This window comes from Teleopsis dalmanni, chromosome X (assembly GCF_002237135.1).
Source record: "Teleopsis dalmanni isolate 2A chromosome X, ASM223713v2, whole genome shotgun sequence".
Taxonomy (NCBI): Eukaryota; Metazoa; Arthropoda; class Insecta; order Diptera; family Diopsidae; genus Teleopsis; species Teleopsis dalmanni.
The window spans coordinates 77,220,835-77,238,252 of NC_051848.1; the positions used below are offsets into that span (position 1 = coordinate 77,220,835).

At 32.8% G+C, this 17,418-nt stretch overlaps 1 protein-coding gene across 1 annotated transcript; it reads right to left on the reverse strand.

The window, feature by feature from the left end:
• Nucleotides 1-907: 907 nt before the first annotated feature.
• LOC119689926 lies at nucleotides 908-17,147 on the reverse strand. Its single transcript, XM_038104863.1, has 4 exons — nucleotides 17,037-17,147; nucleotides 1,298-1,390; nucleotides 1,120-1,239; nucleotides 908-1,060 (listed from the first exon to the last, which is right to left on the reverse strand). The coding sequence occupies exons 1-4, from the start codon at nucleotides 17,046-17,048 to the stop codon at nucleotides 938-940; spliced, it is 348 nt and encodes a 115-aa protein (XP_037960791.1). The 5' UTR covers nucleotides 17,049-17,147; the 3' UTR covers nucleotides 908-937.
• Nucleotides 17,148-17,418: the final 271 nt, after the last annotated feature.

Consider the following 17,418-nt stretch of genomic DNA (forward strand, 5'->3'; position numbering starts at 1 on the left):
TGCTAATTTTAAAAGTAGTAAAAATATACACTTGTACATCTAGTTAATAACACCCTTTCCGATTAATATGGAATTGAAAAAAAATTCCTTTCTAGTTTTATTCGTTTTTATTTGAAAACAATCAATTGCAACAATCACATTTAGAAAGCCTTTTACACATTTGATGCTACTCATAATTACTTCCTCCTCCATCGAAAATTCCCACATTTTAATAATAGTTGTGGCATATTTAGTAAGGACTCTGTCCACTCTAACGCAAATAAGTGAAACTGTAGTCTGGCTAAGACCGTGTAAATCACCTGCATCATCTTGCTCCGTTTGCACTAAAAACGTTTAATGTAAAATAGTATTTCAAATATATTAGTTACTTTTCTACGACTCTAACATCACAGAGCCTCCAGTACTTGTAAAAGCCGCCATTCGCTAGACATACACATTATTTGAAATTTGTTGAAAGGACCTTAAGCCTTGGAGATCTCACTCATGCGTTCTTTCCAATTACGCCTGTCCAATCTAATTTTGAAGACATCTGCAGAGACATACGAAAGTTACATATATGCGCAGTTTATCGTTAGAGTACCTCCACTTTTTTGAATATCGTAGTTGCGAATCTATCGCATCGTAGAGCTACCAGCACTTAAAGTCTTGAACAAGTTCCAGCGTTTCTTTTATCAAGAGTTAAGTGCTCCTTTACTAAGTAAATTATCTCTTCTACACCACTTTTTGAAAACCGGTATTTCAGTTGCTGATACTACTTCTGAATTAACGGAATAAATAATTTACGCATAATAAATAGAATACGATACGATATGCGATCCGTGTATTCATTAATTTAATTTAACAAATAATGAGTCCATAATTTACTTGTGTGTTATGCGTTTATTTGAAACAATTAATTTGAAAACATTTATTTGAAATAAGCATTTAATTAAAAAAGTTAATCCACTTTTTCCAAATTTATTTGCGGTGAAGCCTTGACTTCCACAATTTTAAGAACATTGTCAATAGCTGCATCTAAGGTCCCACCTTCTTCTGTATAATGAAGCATATACGATTCTACCTAAAGTAAATCAAAAATTTAATGACACCAGCATTTCAAGTTGGTTGAATTAAATTTACCTGGCGAATTGCTTCCGGTGAGTTTTCCATCGTTTTCAGCAGTTGATTTAAATATATTTGAGGAAAAATTGGGGTATTCTGTAAAAGTTTCCTAATGGCAAGTTTTATCAACGCAAGCAACTATTATAGAAATACGCAGCTATAATTATGCATTAGAAAAATTATAAGCAAACCCTACCTCAATATTTCCTTTAAGATACTCAGCAGAATCTTTTTTATCCTCTGGAGCTTCTGGGTCTGTGGTAGTTTGTGCCTCATCCATATTAAAACTCTATACCAGAAATAATTTAATGTGATAAATTATAACAATTTTTCATGCATTTTTGTAAATGACAAATAAATATATATTAATTTTTCAATGCAGACTTTATATAGATTATGTTTATAACAACAACTTTTATAAGAATAAACTGAAGTGGACATTGACTTAGAGTGTGGAAAATTTGAAAAGCAGGATTTTAATTCCTCAGATGCAATCATACTTTAATTTTTATATTGAATACAACACACGCTATCACACGGTGGGAATAGTTTTATAGTATGTAGAGGTTTGGGTAGTCTCATTTAAATGCAGGGCTTTCTTTAGAAAATGAAGAGTCGATGGCAGAAGTTCGTATTACTTCCCGAAGTCATAGGTAAATTTGACGATCTAGCGGCAACTAGTTTATGCAATTTTTACATTGACGAGTAATAACGAGTAACAAGAAGTAGACTCTATTTACTTATGCACAAATTCGATTTCCTAATATTACTTACCACACATGTTAAAATACCGGCTTCTATATGAAGTCAAAACTAAGTACTCATACGCAATAAATATATTTCTACAATAATATTTGCTACTAAGAAGCAAGTTCACTTATGACTCTTCATGGCGGGTACTGTAGTGTTGGTTCTATGAACTGCACTCCTTCCTGACAGTAGTACGTTAGGTGAAACAGTTGTAACAATTAGTGTCAATATATTTGATATCATTCATCAAGAGTTTTTTTTGTTTTTTTAATATCCAATTTGAATATACAATCTCTCTATATCCAGTAAGTTCATCACAACCAATCTTATCAACTTAACAAAATATGTTAGACAAATCGAATTTAAAATTTTTTCATTATACTCTGTTTGGACCAAATCAGTCAAAATTATTTTTATTACGTGAATATATATTTCATACCGTTGTAAAGAATACAGTGGTTTAAGCCAGCTTAGGCAGTATACAGGGTTGGACTCTTTATCACAAGTTGTACTTTGACTTTATCAATACATGCTGTAAAATTTCAACATAAATCCAACGACAAATAAGATTGCATTTACAAATATTAAGCATATTAGATAGTAAGACCTACCTAGTACCAGTGCTAGGTAATGCACTGCAAGGTCTTTTGCAAAGACCAAACTATATTACAATATTTCCATCCTATCAGACTTTCTTCACTAACAAAAATCTCTTTGAAAGCTGGTCTTCAAATAAATACGTCAAAACCAATAGCTATGCATGTCTGCAATCAAAACTTATCTTTAAAGGCAGATAAGTTTACGGTTGTGATATTAATGATGTTGACAATTTTGAGTACTCTAAACAAGATACACGCACTACAACTTTTTCAGTCTTAGAATGGAACCCTGATGGATCAAAAAGAAAAGGATGTCAAAAGACAACATGAGGGCTTACAGTATTCACTGAAACATTTAAATCGCTTAACGAGCTTACCATAGATACATGGCACGGATTAGAGACAACTGTAATTTTTTTGCATAGGATCTAAGTTCTTACACATGCAATCAATTTTTAATTGTACATACTTCTGGAACATGCTATTATAAAAAAAAATATAATCGGGCTTCACACAGAATGGTATTTTAAAACACAATCATGGTGGCTTCCACTAATTGCTGACAAATTATATTTTTTTATCAAATTAATCACAAAGTATCATAGCATTGTTAAATGAAGTAGCAAAGCAACATGTACTGACCTCTGATTCCGTTTTTTCAGTACTTTCAAATATATATATTTTTAGGTAAAAAAATTGAATTTCTGCTATAAAAATTTTGAAATTTTACATTTAATTTCTATAGATCAAAAATTTTCTATTATAATAAGTTAAACTCTATCTCCTTTCAGACAAAACAAAATCAAATGGAAAGTATTATTTATGTATTGTATATGTATAAATAATGTGTATTACGAGGGCTGCAATATATATTTCTGGTCTAACAATGAAAGTACGAATATATATCATCAAAAATTGTTTTATTGTTTTTCAAAGTATTCTGGTTTGAGCGGATGTGTCAGAGCTCGCGTTATCATGGTGAACAATGATTCGTCTTCCCTTGTTCGTTTTTCGAATTTCTTCGAAGACTTCCGGCAGACAAATTGCGGTGTACCACTCTGAAGTGATCGTCCTTCGTTGCTCAAGCGGAACAGTCGCCACGTGACCAGTTTTGCCGAAGAAACAAGCGACCATTTACTTCGAAGTACATCTTTCACGAACAACTTTCGTTGGATTTGGCTCGTCTTCGAAGACCCACATGGTCGATTGTTGTTTTGTTTTGTCACCTGTGACGATCTTATATACGTCTTTTGAAGCACCGCGAACGTCTTTCTTCAACATTTCTTTGCACGATCGAATCCACACGAACCTTTTTTTGAGTGATTGTCAAATTATGCGGGATCCAATGAGAACAAACTTTTTTTACGGTCAGGTGTTTATGCAATATCGAATATATTCTGGTGAGAGAAATGCCAAAGGATGCCTCTATCTCACGGTATGTCACATGACGATCTTGCAGTTCTATGGGACAACGGACGTTTTTGGAGCGTGAACGATTGAATTCATTAAGCCAGCTTTTTACAGTGTTATAAGATGATGCTTCATCGAAATACAAAGATTTAAGTTTATCAATGCACTCTTGTCGTGATAATTCGCACTTAGTATGTGATATTATATTTTTCACACAAATGGCTCACCAATTCCCAATCTTATATCAGTCCTTTCCTTTGCATTAATAACCTGTTTGATTGCGCTTCTTTTGGGACACTGCATTAATTCTGAACAGAAGTATTCCTTAGTTTGACTTTTGTCTGACAGATTATTTTATATCTTAGAAAATTTAGAAATGCATTACCTAAGAAATTATTTAATAATCGTTTCTTGTGATAAAATATCGTCGTCTTCTTACGTGACTGTATTATTTTATAAAAAATATAAGATAAAGTCGGCAATTTTTAATATTTAAATTAATTTATTTAAGTTCTAGCATGTAATTAGCTTTTGATACATTGAACTGAAAACTATTCTAAAACGGATGTTAAGTATTGATTTTTATGTTAAATTGTTTGAAATTTTTTGTATATGTACCGATTATCAATTTTTTGGCTCCATACCAACCTTTTACTTTAATAATGTATCAATTGACAAAGTGGTTAAATTTTGCTACCTAGGAAGCATAATTGTCAATATACGAGGGTGGTGCGATGTACGATATGGACAACAGAATCGTTAAAGCCAGAATTACCTTCTCTAACTTGCACAATATTTGTAGACCGAACGACTTAACACCAAAAACCAAAATAAACATTTTCAGAAACTTGACTGGTCAGCAATAACATCAAACGAAAATTACAGAACTTTCATAATCGATCCCTTGGGGACATCCGAAAATATGGTGGCCAAGAACCATCTCAAATAAAGAACTTTTACGCATAACTGAGCAAGAAGATGTTAACATGCAAATCAGAGACGCAAATTCAACTGGCTAGTATATACTTTAACGAAGAACTACAATGAATTTATCACGCCAAACTTTAGTGAAACTGGGAGTGGCTGACCAAAAACGACCTGGAGACTAAGAATATACACCAAAACTGATAAAACCTTCGACGAACTACGGCATTAAGCCAGACACAGATACAACTGGGGATTCTATGTATATCGTCTTTGTTCCTGATGGAATACGACTTATATATATACATATAGTATATATAGTACATATAGTAAATACTTTGCACATATGATATATACATACTTTCATTTTATTTTGTATGAAAATTTTACTCAATCCTCAATTACGCTTCAATTCTATTTTCAGCTGCCAAAATTCGTGTGCAAATCTTTTTGATTTGAACTTATTTAGGTTTCTAAACCAGGAATTATATCAAATGACAGCTAAAATTACAATCAATACTGAATTGTGTTAATTCAGTATTGGATAAATCCTAATTTATCCCAATTTATTTATGGATAGTAACCATCCTCAGAGCTTCTGTTCATTCAGAGTCATTCTGTAATTAACTTTGAGATTTGTATATACATACATATGCTATTGTCTACCAGAGAAATCTTGACGACAGTGTTATCAAATCGATTATATAATAGCTACCCCAAAGGCTTCATAGGCAGCTACATTTTTATCTACACAGATAAGTACCTAATACCCAATACCATTTTGCCGTGTATCTGGCCACGGTTAAATTGATGTTAAAAAAGCGGTGGATAAACTAACTTAAACGTGTAGGACTACAAGCGTATTAAATATTTAAGCTACATAAACATCCATCAGTCATCCGATATATGTATATTATATTACTTTTGAACCAATATATGTAGGAATAGCTGATCTAACTTAATGTCTTTTTATTATTTCTAATTATCTATCCTGACTGGTTTTTGTGTTTACTTAAGACAGTTACTCGTATGTTTTTCGCTAAAGATAATTCTTTAGAATAGACAAACTATTATAATTATAATCGTCAGATATAATTGCCAAAGGTTTGATATGCGGTATGTAAAATGTTTAAACGAAAAATTTGCTAAAAATTACAAACCGGGTATACTACGTATACAAACTGTAGATTCTGTGAAGAGAATGAGGAGTCGGCCATACATGTGCTGTTAGAGTGCCCTGCGCTAATGCACATACGAAATAGGCTTCTAAGAATGTATATTCTTACGGACAATAAAACTCTGTAAAGTAGGTTCTATACTACTTTTTATTGACGCAACAGGGCTTAAAGATCTACCTAAAAGAGGGTACAATAGACCCGATGGTCGCAGTGCCACATCCCCTACTAATAATAAATACAACCCGCATTAGATGTTATATATTCAGATTTGGCTTCTGTTTCTAAAGAAAGAATCGCACAAATGAGGAACACAGACAAAATTAATAACGCCGAATATTTTAAAAATACTATTCCAAGTATTGGTTAAGAAAAAAAAATTGTATTAATTAAATATCTCCTCAGTTAAAGGAAAATAAAATTATTGTATAGATAATGCAACGAATGTTATTTCAAATACTTTAAAGCCACATTAAAGGATAACATTGACGTCATTGTGGTGAAAAATACAACAAACCAAGTCCCCTCATTTGTTGACGTCATAAAAGAGTAAGCAGTACCGAATCTGGCCGGTAAGGTGGCAGAAAGAGACAAAACAGTTTTGTTTAGAAGTCTCATGCTTAGATGAGATGTACCACTGGAGCTGATTTTGCAATACATAAAGTTTCCTAATGTATCTATTATGCATTTTCAAGCATGTAATTTCCCGCTCACGCAGACGTTGGCGCTCTTTCCAGCGTCTGCGCTTCTCTAACAAAACACCAACTCAAACGCTGCAGTATTTCGGCTGTTAAAGCAAATGAGCGGGATGCTGCGTTTAATAACAGTGAAACATATAGATTACTCTTTGCAGCTGACCAATATGTGAGAGACGTAACTGTTAGCAATGGCACTGTTAGTTTCGCTCTTACATTTTATACAGTTACGTGCCTCTGTCTCCTTGAACTCAACATTGGATAGGGTTACTGCTCAAAAAAATCAAAAAAATCAAAAAAACATATATACTCTACAGCGTATGTTTGGTAAAGTTTCAATAAGGATATTAATATGTAAGTCTGTAATGGTTGCAATATATACAATGAAAGGCAACAGTTTTTCATGGATATGTTTCCAAAATTTTTGCTTAAATGTAAAAAAAATTTTAAAAAAATACAAATATTATTTTTACCTTAATATTTTATAGTTTCCAGTTCAAACACATTGATTCAAAAACCTATTTAGGAGAATCCTACAACATGGATTTCAATATTTTAATCAGATTCTATCTGGTATCACACGTTTCCTATCTGGTATCTGGTGTCCTATCTAATTCACGTTTCCTCCTATGAAGTCACTTCTAAATATATAGGCATGTCCATACTGCCATTACTGTTACTGTGGAATTTGCTGTGGGCTTTGTCACAGCACCACAAACAAAAGCGCCAGAAAACACCAGTAATTTACTTGACCAACACTACAGAGAATTGAATGACATATGCAACATAACATAAATAGCAAAAACAAAAACAATTTAGGCAGACAAATGCTATACACTATAAAAAACGTAGGCAAGAAAAAGCCAGTCAATGTGAAAAGGAAAATACACTACAATGCAGTGAGAGTGCAAACGGCAAATACAGAGGTTTTCTATACAAACTTCTTGCCATAATGGGACTTTTATTTGCCAATTAGTTTGTGATAGATTAGCTTTATTCACAGGTCTGTGTGTTCTCGACTTGTATCAGAGCGAAATGGTATATATTAAAGTTGGAAGATGACAAAAGGACATATTATTTTTATAAATAAAAACTGTGTTGTGAAGGTAAAATAAGTAAAAGTTGCGCTAGATTTTTTCAAAACCTCAAAAGACTACTTACAAATAAATTATATATACATATGTTATATTAAATTTACCTTTTAAATCCGATTTTTTATAATATGAAACTGATATATAACCAAATAATTTGTTCGTTACTTCTATATGGTTGCGTAGCGTTTAGCAAAGCTTCAAACACTACTATTGACCAGCTAGAAGTTGCACAAAGTCAGGCTCTGCGAAGACTTTTCAGAGTTCCATGGAACATTAGGACAAATGACATCCTCAGGGACATCAAGATTGATCCCACCAAAAAATACATAAAGGATAGAACCCTGAAATTATTTAAGAAAACTGTCAGACTTACCAACACTGCGTTATCAAATCTCAGAATGGTTACAGGCTCTTCGGGGAGATATGCAGATCTGAGGTCAATTATTGCTTAGTGTGATGAAGTGATAAACAATAATCTAGTCAAGGCGCAAAAAAGGGGTTTTGAAGAAACCTCGCGTTAATGGAGAGTAAAAGTGCTCAGGTGCACTGACTCAACTAGCCTCAACATAATAATAATAAAACTATAAAAACTTGTAACTCAAATTCATGTTTACACTTTCCTAAACTGATCCGATAATGTGTATATCTTACAAGATTTCATACAATTCAGAAGCGAAATATGATTTTTACTGTAGACCACTGTGTATATCCTTTTTCATCAACGTTTTCGAAATTTTAATTGGGTACATATTTAGTAAGGGCGCTATATACCATAATAAATAAGTTTTATTATTATTATTATAAGTGATTTCCCAAAAATCTCCTACCACAATGCTTTATTAATTGAGTCCATTTGTTTACAAAAACAAACGGTCAATTAGATTGACTATGACATAGCTAATCAATTTTTTTCTCATTCTAACTAGAGATAATTGACTAATAATTTCTATCGGTTCATATTAAAACCTCCGTCTATTATTCTGTACTTTTGACGTCTGCAAAAATCGAATATACAATCACATATACATGAATATATGCGAGTGTGTGGCGAATGTAAATATTTATAATTTAATTTTAAAAATATAAACAAGGCGTACCATAAAATATTGCCAATAGTTCTTAAACCAGAACTAAGAACTACACATATAGGTCCTTCATATTTAAAATATCGTTTATAAATAATAAATTTTTAACAGCTTTCATTGTCAAGACACATATATACAGGGTCTTTGATAACTAAATACAAGCATGCAGAAAAATACTCTTTGGTCTAAAAACAAAAAAAATTATATGGAGGAAAGAATCCGTTTGGGTGTATAGGATGTGTCAAAGAAAAGTCACCCGAAAATAAATTCAAGTCCTCAATTATATGAGTTCGATCATGTTTTCAAGAAATCATAATTTTTATTTCAAAATTTTTGTAAAAATTTTATGTCCTAATACCCTATTGTCTTGCGAATATTTCTTGTTAACGAATTTTCTATTTCTCACTTTTTTCTGTGATCAGCCCCTGAAGTGACCTGCTTACTACATTTAAATTGTTTATCTATAAGTACTCATCCGGTCTATCAAATTTGTGCGTTTTTAACGAAAATACCAAAAAATACAACACCCGAAATTACGATTATACGAAACTAGCACGTTATAAATGAAAAATTCTTTAATTTAAAATGAAGCCATCGAAATATTCAGGTAAACATTTCTTTGATACCCTGTATGTCTGCAAATACTGAAAATGAGCACCCACAAGTTCTTCTTCTCATATTATTTGTTTCGGTTTTTGGATCAAGGCATTACCTTCTGAATTTATGCTATTTAGACAGGAAACAATCCGTATATGCGAGTACATATAGTTTGAAATGAAAATGTGAAATTGTAATCACTGAGCCGACACTCCTACCTATTATCAACCTGTGACCATAAGCATATCTTCAGTCACCGACCCAAGATATTTCCAATGAAAATTAGTATGTATGCTTGTGGTTAGCACAAATAGAACATCATTATTATTAATTAGCCTGAATTGTTGGCTACAAAAATGTTTTTCTACATTTTCCATTGCAGTAACTATTAAGTGGAATGTTCTTCTGCTGAGTACACTAGCAGAGTCTGTAACTATCATGTTGCGAATGTACATTCTTTTTCATTTCTGCTGTTGTGCTTTTATTATTTTCACTTCCGTATTTCTTCATGCCCATTCGCTTCGTATGACTCATGCGAATCCTGCATGCAACAGACAGTAAAAAGTGACAACAAACAAATCTTGTCGGTCATATGTACAGGATGGTTTGTGGATGCTCACTGGCGTCTATATGAGTGGGGAATGGGCGATCAAAGGGTTGTTGGGAGATTCTGCCGACATCATCTGTTTGTGCATAATACCATTGCTGTTGTCTGATTATGTTGATATTGGTATTGTTCCGGATACACAATTTGGGGTTGATTTATGTATGCATGAAGACATTGACTTTTGTAGGCTCACAACATCATGTATGGGTACATATGGATGTGTGTCTGGTTTTGTAGCATGTTTTGTGTTCCATGTGGGCATGAAGGCATATCATTAAAAATCAAGTAGAACGAATTTTTGGAGCTAAAAATTTATGCTATAAATACAAATTCATATCTACCAAAAAACAAAGCAAGATAAAATAAAGAATGCATACAGTGTAAGTCTATAAATATATATGACATCCTTGTTCATATCCTTTTTTCATTATTTATTGATGAAAATCTGATGACACGATAACATAATTGTGTGTCAAACCAGTTTCACACTTTTTTGTTTTTAAATTCCAATAAGAAATTTTGTTAAGAATTGAATTTAAAATCAAATTTAAATTGTTTAATATATTAAATAAATTCGCTTTACTTCTGTTTAAGTGTAGCATTCTAAGAAGTTATTGTTCAACAGACCGAATCAGTAAAAGTATCAATCTTACCTTAATATATCTTTTCGAAAGATAGTTCTCTGGTTACCTAAAAGATTTTTATAATCAAAATAATTCTATTGGATGAATGCAACTAGCTCTTGACATCACACAAGATTGGTGTCATGAGAAAGGACTCTCGACTCGAATCCGAATAAAACAGACGTGATAACCTACACCAGAAGTAGGAAGATGAGTCTACGGACCACAAAGCTAGGGTACACCGATTTAATATTATCCGATAAAATTAAATATCATGGTTAAAAAGACTGCGACCAACACCGCACTAAGGGTTCCTTATCTATGTAATCTTAAAAGGGTAATCTAACATGGCACGCACAAATTCTGGATGAAGTCTGGAACTCTTCGTGCCTTAAGGTTTTTGATAAGATGAATAGAAGATTAGCTTTCTCTAGGGAATTTAAAGTGGACATCAGTGATCGATCAACTTTAAAAAATAATAAAATTATGTTAAAACAGGGCTAACAATTATGGTATGCTGATGGGTCCAAAATGGAAGATGGCAGTGCAAAAACATTTTTAAGGCAGAGGTCCAAGCTTTTGAGCTATGTGATTGAGAATGTTTACGCAGGGGCACGCGAGGTGCCAAAACATGCATTCTTTCGGACAGCCAAGCAGCTTTAAAACTTTTAGTAAATTTTTCATTTCAACTTCTTAATACCCTAGCATCGAGGAGCTATGATATTCTTATGTGGATAACGGGACATAAAGAATATGAGGGCAAAAAAATAGCAAACTCCCTTGCAAAGAAGGGTGCATATACTCCTCTCAGTGGTCCAGAACTCTTCTGCTAATTCAAGTCGATTTTTGTATAGTTCTCCTTATTGGAATACACCAATCATTGAAGCATTGTTGCAATAACAGTTCTTCGCTAGTATTTACATAAATACATGAACTACAGGTTTGCTAATATCTAAAAAACGAAAAACCTTTCGTTTTTCTTCTACTTGATCTATGCTACATAGTTCCAACGATGCACTTGGTTCCACAATCTACGCGATTAAATATAAGTAATATAATGGTGTATTTATCTGTGTTCCCAAACATTTCACACATCAGAGTTTTCAGATGTGTCAATCTCGCTATTATTCATTTCGGAGCCTTTTCTGCTTATATTATCTACTAGTTGTTTGTCTTCGATATCCTTATGTTTAGGTATCTAACATGAGGATTCTTATGGTTCTTAGTACTTAATAATTTAGTGAATAACTACATATTATCACGATCCATATTTGATTGCCTACATTTCTGCGAGACAGTTTATGAATATAGTGCTAAGGCTGAATTGCTGTAACTTGCCAGTCTGACTGCTATTTCCGCCCTTTATATTTCATCATAAAAATTTTGGAGGGATCAAGAAAAGAGTATCATTGCCTTACTTATAATCCTGTGCTTCTCTATATTTTTGACATTTATGCAGATGCTAACTTTAAAACAACCTATCATAGATTTCTTTTCCGCTCTTTTTTTGGTTCAATATAAAGTGAATATTTTTCTTTAAGCACTGGAGGAATCAGTAACACAATACAACTGCCTTACCTGCAAGTTCTTCGGGTAGATATCCGCACTTATATCTTTCCCTAACTTTAAAATGTTGGTATAGTTAGTAACTTCAGAGCTACCTGTGATCGATTTCATCTCACGCTTTGCTAAAGGATAAAAATTTTAGTTTCTATACCAGAGGAATGAAGAAAACACTATGACTGCCTTACTTGTAAGCGCGGTTGCCACATGTGGTAGTTTAGTACCATAATTGGTTCTCTTTTTTAGAAAGTGGTACTTTTTTTAGCGCAAACTTTATTGTATATATTATTATAGTATCGAATTACATTGATTTATACATCCAACTATGCACTATGAAACTAATATAATTTATATATTAATTAAGTAAAAATATTGGGGCTGCAAAATGTAAAAAGAAATTTTCATCGGAATGGATTTGAAGACCTTATATAATATTATGTTATGTAAAAAACTTTTTAATAAAAAGTTTACACTAATTGTGGTCAGGAAAAGATAGTCCGATTACTTAAATAATAAAATTGTTATGGATACAAAGACATCTACTGTTCTATATCTTCTGTACATTTTATATATATTGTATTTTCTTATTAAAAGCCAATAAAAAAAATTCGATCTTTTTTTATAGAAATCTAACCTTTTTAAAACAATTTTGGTACACAAAAAAAATGTTCAATAGACAACCGTACTTGCAAGTTCTGTCGCTCATATACTTCTCTCTCTCTCTCTCTCTTTGAGACTTTCATGAAAATGGCAACTTCAGGGCTACCTGAGACAGATTTTGACTTCCCACTTACGTTGGTTCATTAAAGACTAAAAACTTTAGCTTCATTCTCTCTTTTTGATTTTAATAGAAATTGATTATGTCTACAATTTGTCAATTTCCGGAGTCTTGCAATCTGGAAGTACTTTTAACGGCACAATCAGCATTTTATAATTCAGTTTTTTAACGGGAACCTGTGAAACCAATGCTAGTATCCAGTGTATGCATTGTCTACTTTCGCTTTTCTAGGGTTTGTTGAATATCCTTTGACTGCATAGGAAAATATGATAGAATCCATGAAATTTGTTAGCAGTGTAGAAATGCTGTATTTTCTTATTTACTTTTGTATAGGTAATTGTATGGCAAACAAACTTGCAAAAAGAGGAGCGGCTTCAATAATGATAGGTCCAGAATCTTTCTGTGGTCTTGGCAAAAGAATTCTATCTATTCTGAGGAAAAAGAAAGAGAACTCTATTGGGAAAGGCTACCAAGACTATCACAAACTGAAATGCTTTTAGGGACTTACAACCTAAAATTTTCCAAGGATTGAACAATAAAAAATAACCTATTAATGACCGATCACTGTAGATTGAATAACCCCCTAACAAAGTTAGGCATCCAATTCCACACAGATTGAGTGGGATACTGCAGAGAGGAGAAAGCAACCGCATATTATGTACTGATGCACAAGCGGAAGAAACACCTTTAAGGAAATTTCATGTTCCAGGATTCAAGAATAGAAAAAATAGACTCTATGCTGTCTTTCATTAAAGAAATCAGACTTGGAGAAAAACTCTAATCCGACTAAGGTGGAGCAATAGGTCTTTTAGGTCGCAGTGCACTACCTCTTTTTAAATAATAATAATATGTGTTTGTGTACACACAGTGTATACGTTGTGCTGATATTCCCGGTTGTGTAGCATATGTTGAAAATCTGTGATTGTTTAGAATCACTACCGCGATTGTACTTTACCGACACCACCTTTTAAAAACTTTGGTCAGACCACGCAAAACCATTTGGAAATATCAAAATTAAAAATAAATTTTCATAAATGAATCAAAGCAAAATTCAGATTAGCGGACCATGTGTCCGTCTAAACGAATGTTCGCGTGCCTCTCTGACTCGCGCACTTTTGCACACACTGTTGCTTGGATTTAAAGTCTTGTACAGTAGTCCCCCCTATAACGCGGTACCCTTATAACGTGTTTTCATATTACGCGATTTCAATACCAAGTACAGCACGGGCATTCCCCCATATAACGCGGGGATTTGTACAGTTCATTATTAGCTTCGCGTACCTTTGCGGACCTTCGCGTACCTTTGCACGTGTGTATACGGGGTATACGGGAATACCCCTATAACCCGTTTTCCTATAACGCGGAACCAATATACCGCGTTATAGGGGGGATTACTGTATTTTACTAACCGAGCTATTTTATTAGATTTGCCATAGTTTTTTATTAAGGCTTTTTCTTTTCATTTTTTATTTTCTCATACATTTCTAAACATCTCTTGATTGCTTTGGTGTTTTTTGTTTTTTTTTTGTTGATGTTATTGTTGTAATGATTTAAGTTAATATTGTGTTTGCGCCGCGCACAGCTGATTCCATTTGGGCGCGAAATTATTGCGTCAAGCATGACGGTCAATGTTCAGCTGCTGAAGTTGTTTGTGTGTTTGTTTGGGTGTGAGTTTCGCGTGTAGGCTATATCGACAAATAATGTACGTATGGATGTACATACCTAGGTACGTACGCTTGGCTGACTGGCATGAGCGATACTGGCATGAGCGATGAGCGGACGTAAAAGCGAGCAAGCGTTTGTCTTTTTTATGGTGCAGTCTAATAATTCTTTTAAACGGTTTTCATTTATAATGTGATTTTTTCATTATTATTTTATTTTGTTTTTAATTATTAATAATTATTAATATAAATATATATACTCATATATATATATATACACATATGTATCTGCTTATATTTTTCATGCACGAATTTCACGATAATTTATTTTATTTTCTTAAATATTCGCAATGCAATATATTTTTAATCTTTAAAAATAATTTTTTTTATATGTATTAATATGATTTTATTGCACACTTCCCCCCCGCCAATGCATTATTATGGATGGTGTTATATAGGCAGTTAGTGTTTCCGGTTTTGTGAGTTACTTCTCAGCAAGTGCATGTGAAAATGGCATAGCAAATATTTGCATGTAGTACAATATAACGATAAACATACATATGTTCATTTAAATAAAAGACTGTATATACGAGGGCTGTTCTGTCAGTTTAGATCAACTGTGCACACGAAATCGTATATTCATATTCATTTCTTGCATTATTCTTCTAACGTAGTACTTTACGGTAGTTCCAGGAGGGACTTTCCGTTCGGACATGAGGACATGTTTTTAGTGGATTGAAGTTTCACACTTACTTAAGCTTTCGATGCTTTTAGGTCCGCATTAAAAAACAAAAAAAAAATATTTTGCATTATTAAAAAGAAATTGATGTTTGCAACTTATCCTCCTGTTATTGAGTGTAAAAATAACACTCAATAAATTTGAACAAAAGTTGCTTGTGTAATTTTTTAGTGCTTGACAATAAGTATTGCTGTTTAGACGTTGCATATCATAATTCTGCTTACTAGACAATAACCAACAATTTTAATATTTTTACTCATATTAAGTGCATTGAAATGAGGTAAATGAGGCAATTACACAACTGACCATTATTTCAGAAATGTTTTGAGTTGATTTAAGAGGAGTAGAAGGAAACTTACACTTATTCAAATTATTTTTGAAGGATATTAATAGGATATATATGATATATTGTTACATAAATTGGATATACTGATGCTGTAACAAGGGGTACCAACATCTTATATTCGTTAACCGCGCAATCTTGTGCAGGACAGTTCTAAAGTAAATCAAGAAATTTTATTTCTTGACTAAATATCACTGTTTCCCGGGCATTGCTAAAGGCGATGTACTGAAGACATGGATTTATAGATATGGTTATGCGTTTATGAGAGTGTCAGCACTCAAATTGAAGGTCTGAACGTCATATAAATAAAACAATTAATGAAAGGATTTCACTTTAGCATTTGTTTGAAAATGTAGTTGTTGTTATTATCGCAGTATTTAGTGTTCACCTTTCTAAAATCTGAAGGCAATATTGTGTGTGATGTTGTCGTTACTTAAAATTCCACAAGTCTATAACAGACCTATGAAAATATTTAAGTATTGTATTGTTTGATGTGGTATCATTATTTGAGAAAATTTGATAATTAACGATTCGTCAGTATGTTTTTTCTGTATGTGGAATGCTATCCCACCTACTGTTGTTGGATGATTGGGCGAGTGATATATATTTTATTACCTAGCAATCTACTTCAGGCTTGGGTATAAATTGGCAAGGACTTTATAAACAATATTTACTACTAAGAGAGTTCAATTTGATATTTGATATTGAATTAGAGACTAAATGTCAATTTGTGAAATTTTATGGCAACCCTCGTAGTTATTTGTTATCTAAACTGCAATTCTCTCAGCTGTGTAACACATAACAAAAACAAGAAGCAAAAAAATTGCAAGCAATTTTGGCGCTTTGCAACCAATTAAAGAGCGTTCACTGCTCGTTGAAATCTCAAGCGGCTTCATTAATTTCCACTTTTGACCATTGTTCCGGAGAGCTTAACGTTTAGCATTTAGACGTTGCGTGTTGATTGCGATTGTTGCCACAATTGTTGTTGCTGTTTCTGATATTTCTGTTGCCACGTAATGCCGCTGCTTATTTAGCGGACATTCACACCGCTGTATGGACCCGATGATTTTCATATACAAGATTTCAGGAATTGTTTTGTTTAATTGCAATTCCGTACGAACATGTGCTGTCTGCCCACACACAGATCTTCTGAGCTCTTCCGCTTTCTTTTGCAAAATCAACTCAATTAAGTAAATTAAAATAATCTCAACAACAACAACAATACCAATAAAAACAACAATTAATAATACTAAGTATTAACGAGAAAATAATTTTTCTAAGAAGTCACTTACCCGCATTTGCATGTAAACTCATCAGTCTGACCTCTCCAGTTTATCTGTCGGTAAATCTGCTTTGTGCAAGTATTTTTCCCAGCAAAAATTAATTTTCAAAATAATTTTTCAAAATAATTGACATTTTACAAGAATTTATTTAATTAAATTGATTTCGCTTTCTTTGTTTTAAATTTTCAATAATTTTTGTAAAATTTTCTTAATAACTGACAGTTTTCAAAAGTCTACCATATAGACGCCATAGATTAAATAACGTAATTCGAAAAGTAGAAAATTAAAAATCACTTAGAGTTGGATTATATTTAGTGATATGAATTACGAAGAGGACTATATCGGACCAAGATAAGAGAAATATAGTGAGCAAAGTTCAACACTTCAAAAG

What these genes read in the sequence shown, in the direction of transcription:
- LOC119689926 (XM_038104863.1), bottom strand. An exon ending in ATCTTAAAGGAAATATTGAG is followed by an intron (nt 1,240 to 1,297) that starts GTAGGGTTTGCT and finishes TTTCTATAATAG; the next exon opens with TTGCTTGCGTTGATAAAACT. An exon ending in CACCGGAAGCAATTCGCCAG is followed by an intron (nt 1,061 to 1,119) that starts GTAAATTTAATT and finishes GATTTACTTTAG; the next exon opens with GTAGAATCGTATATGCTTCA.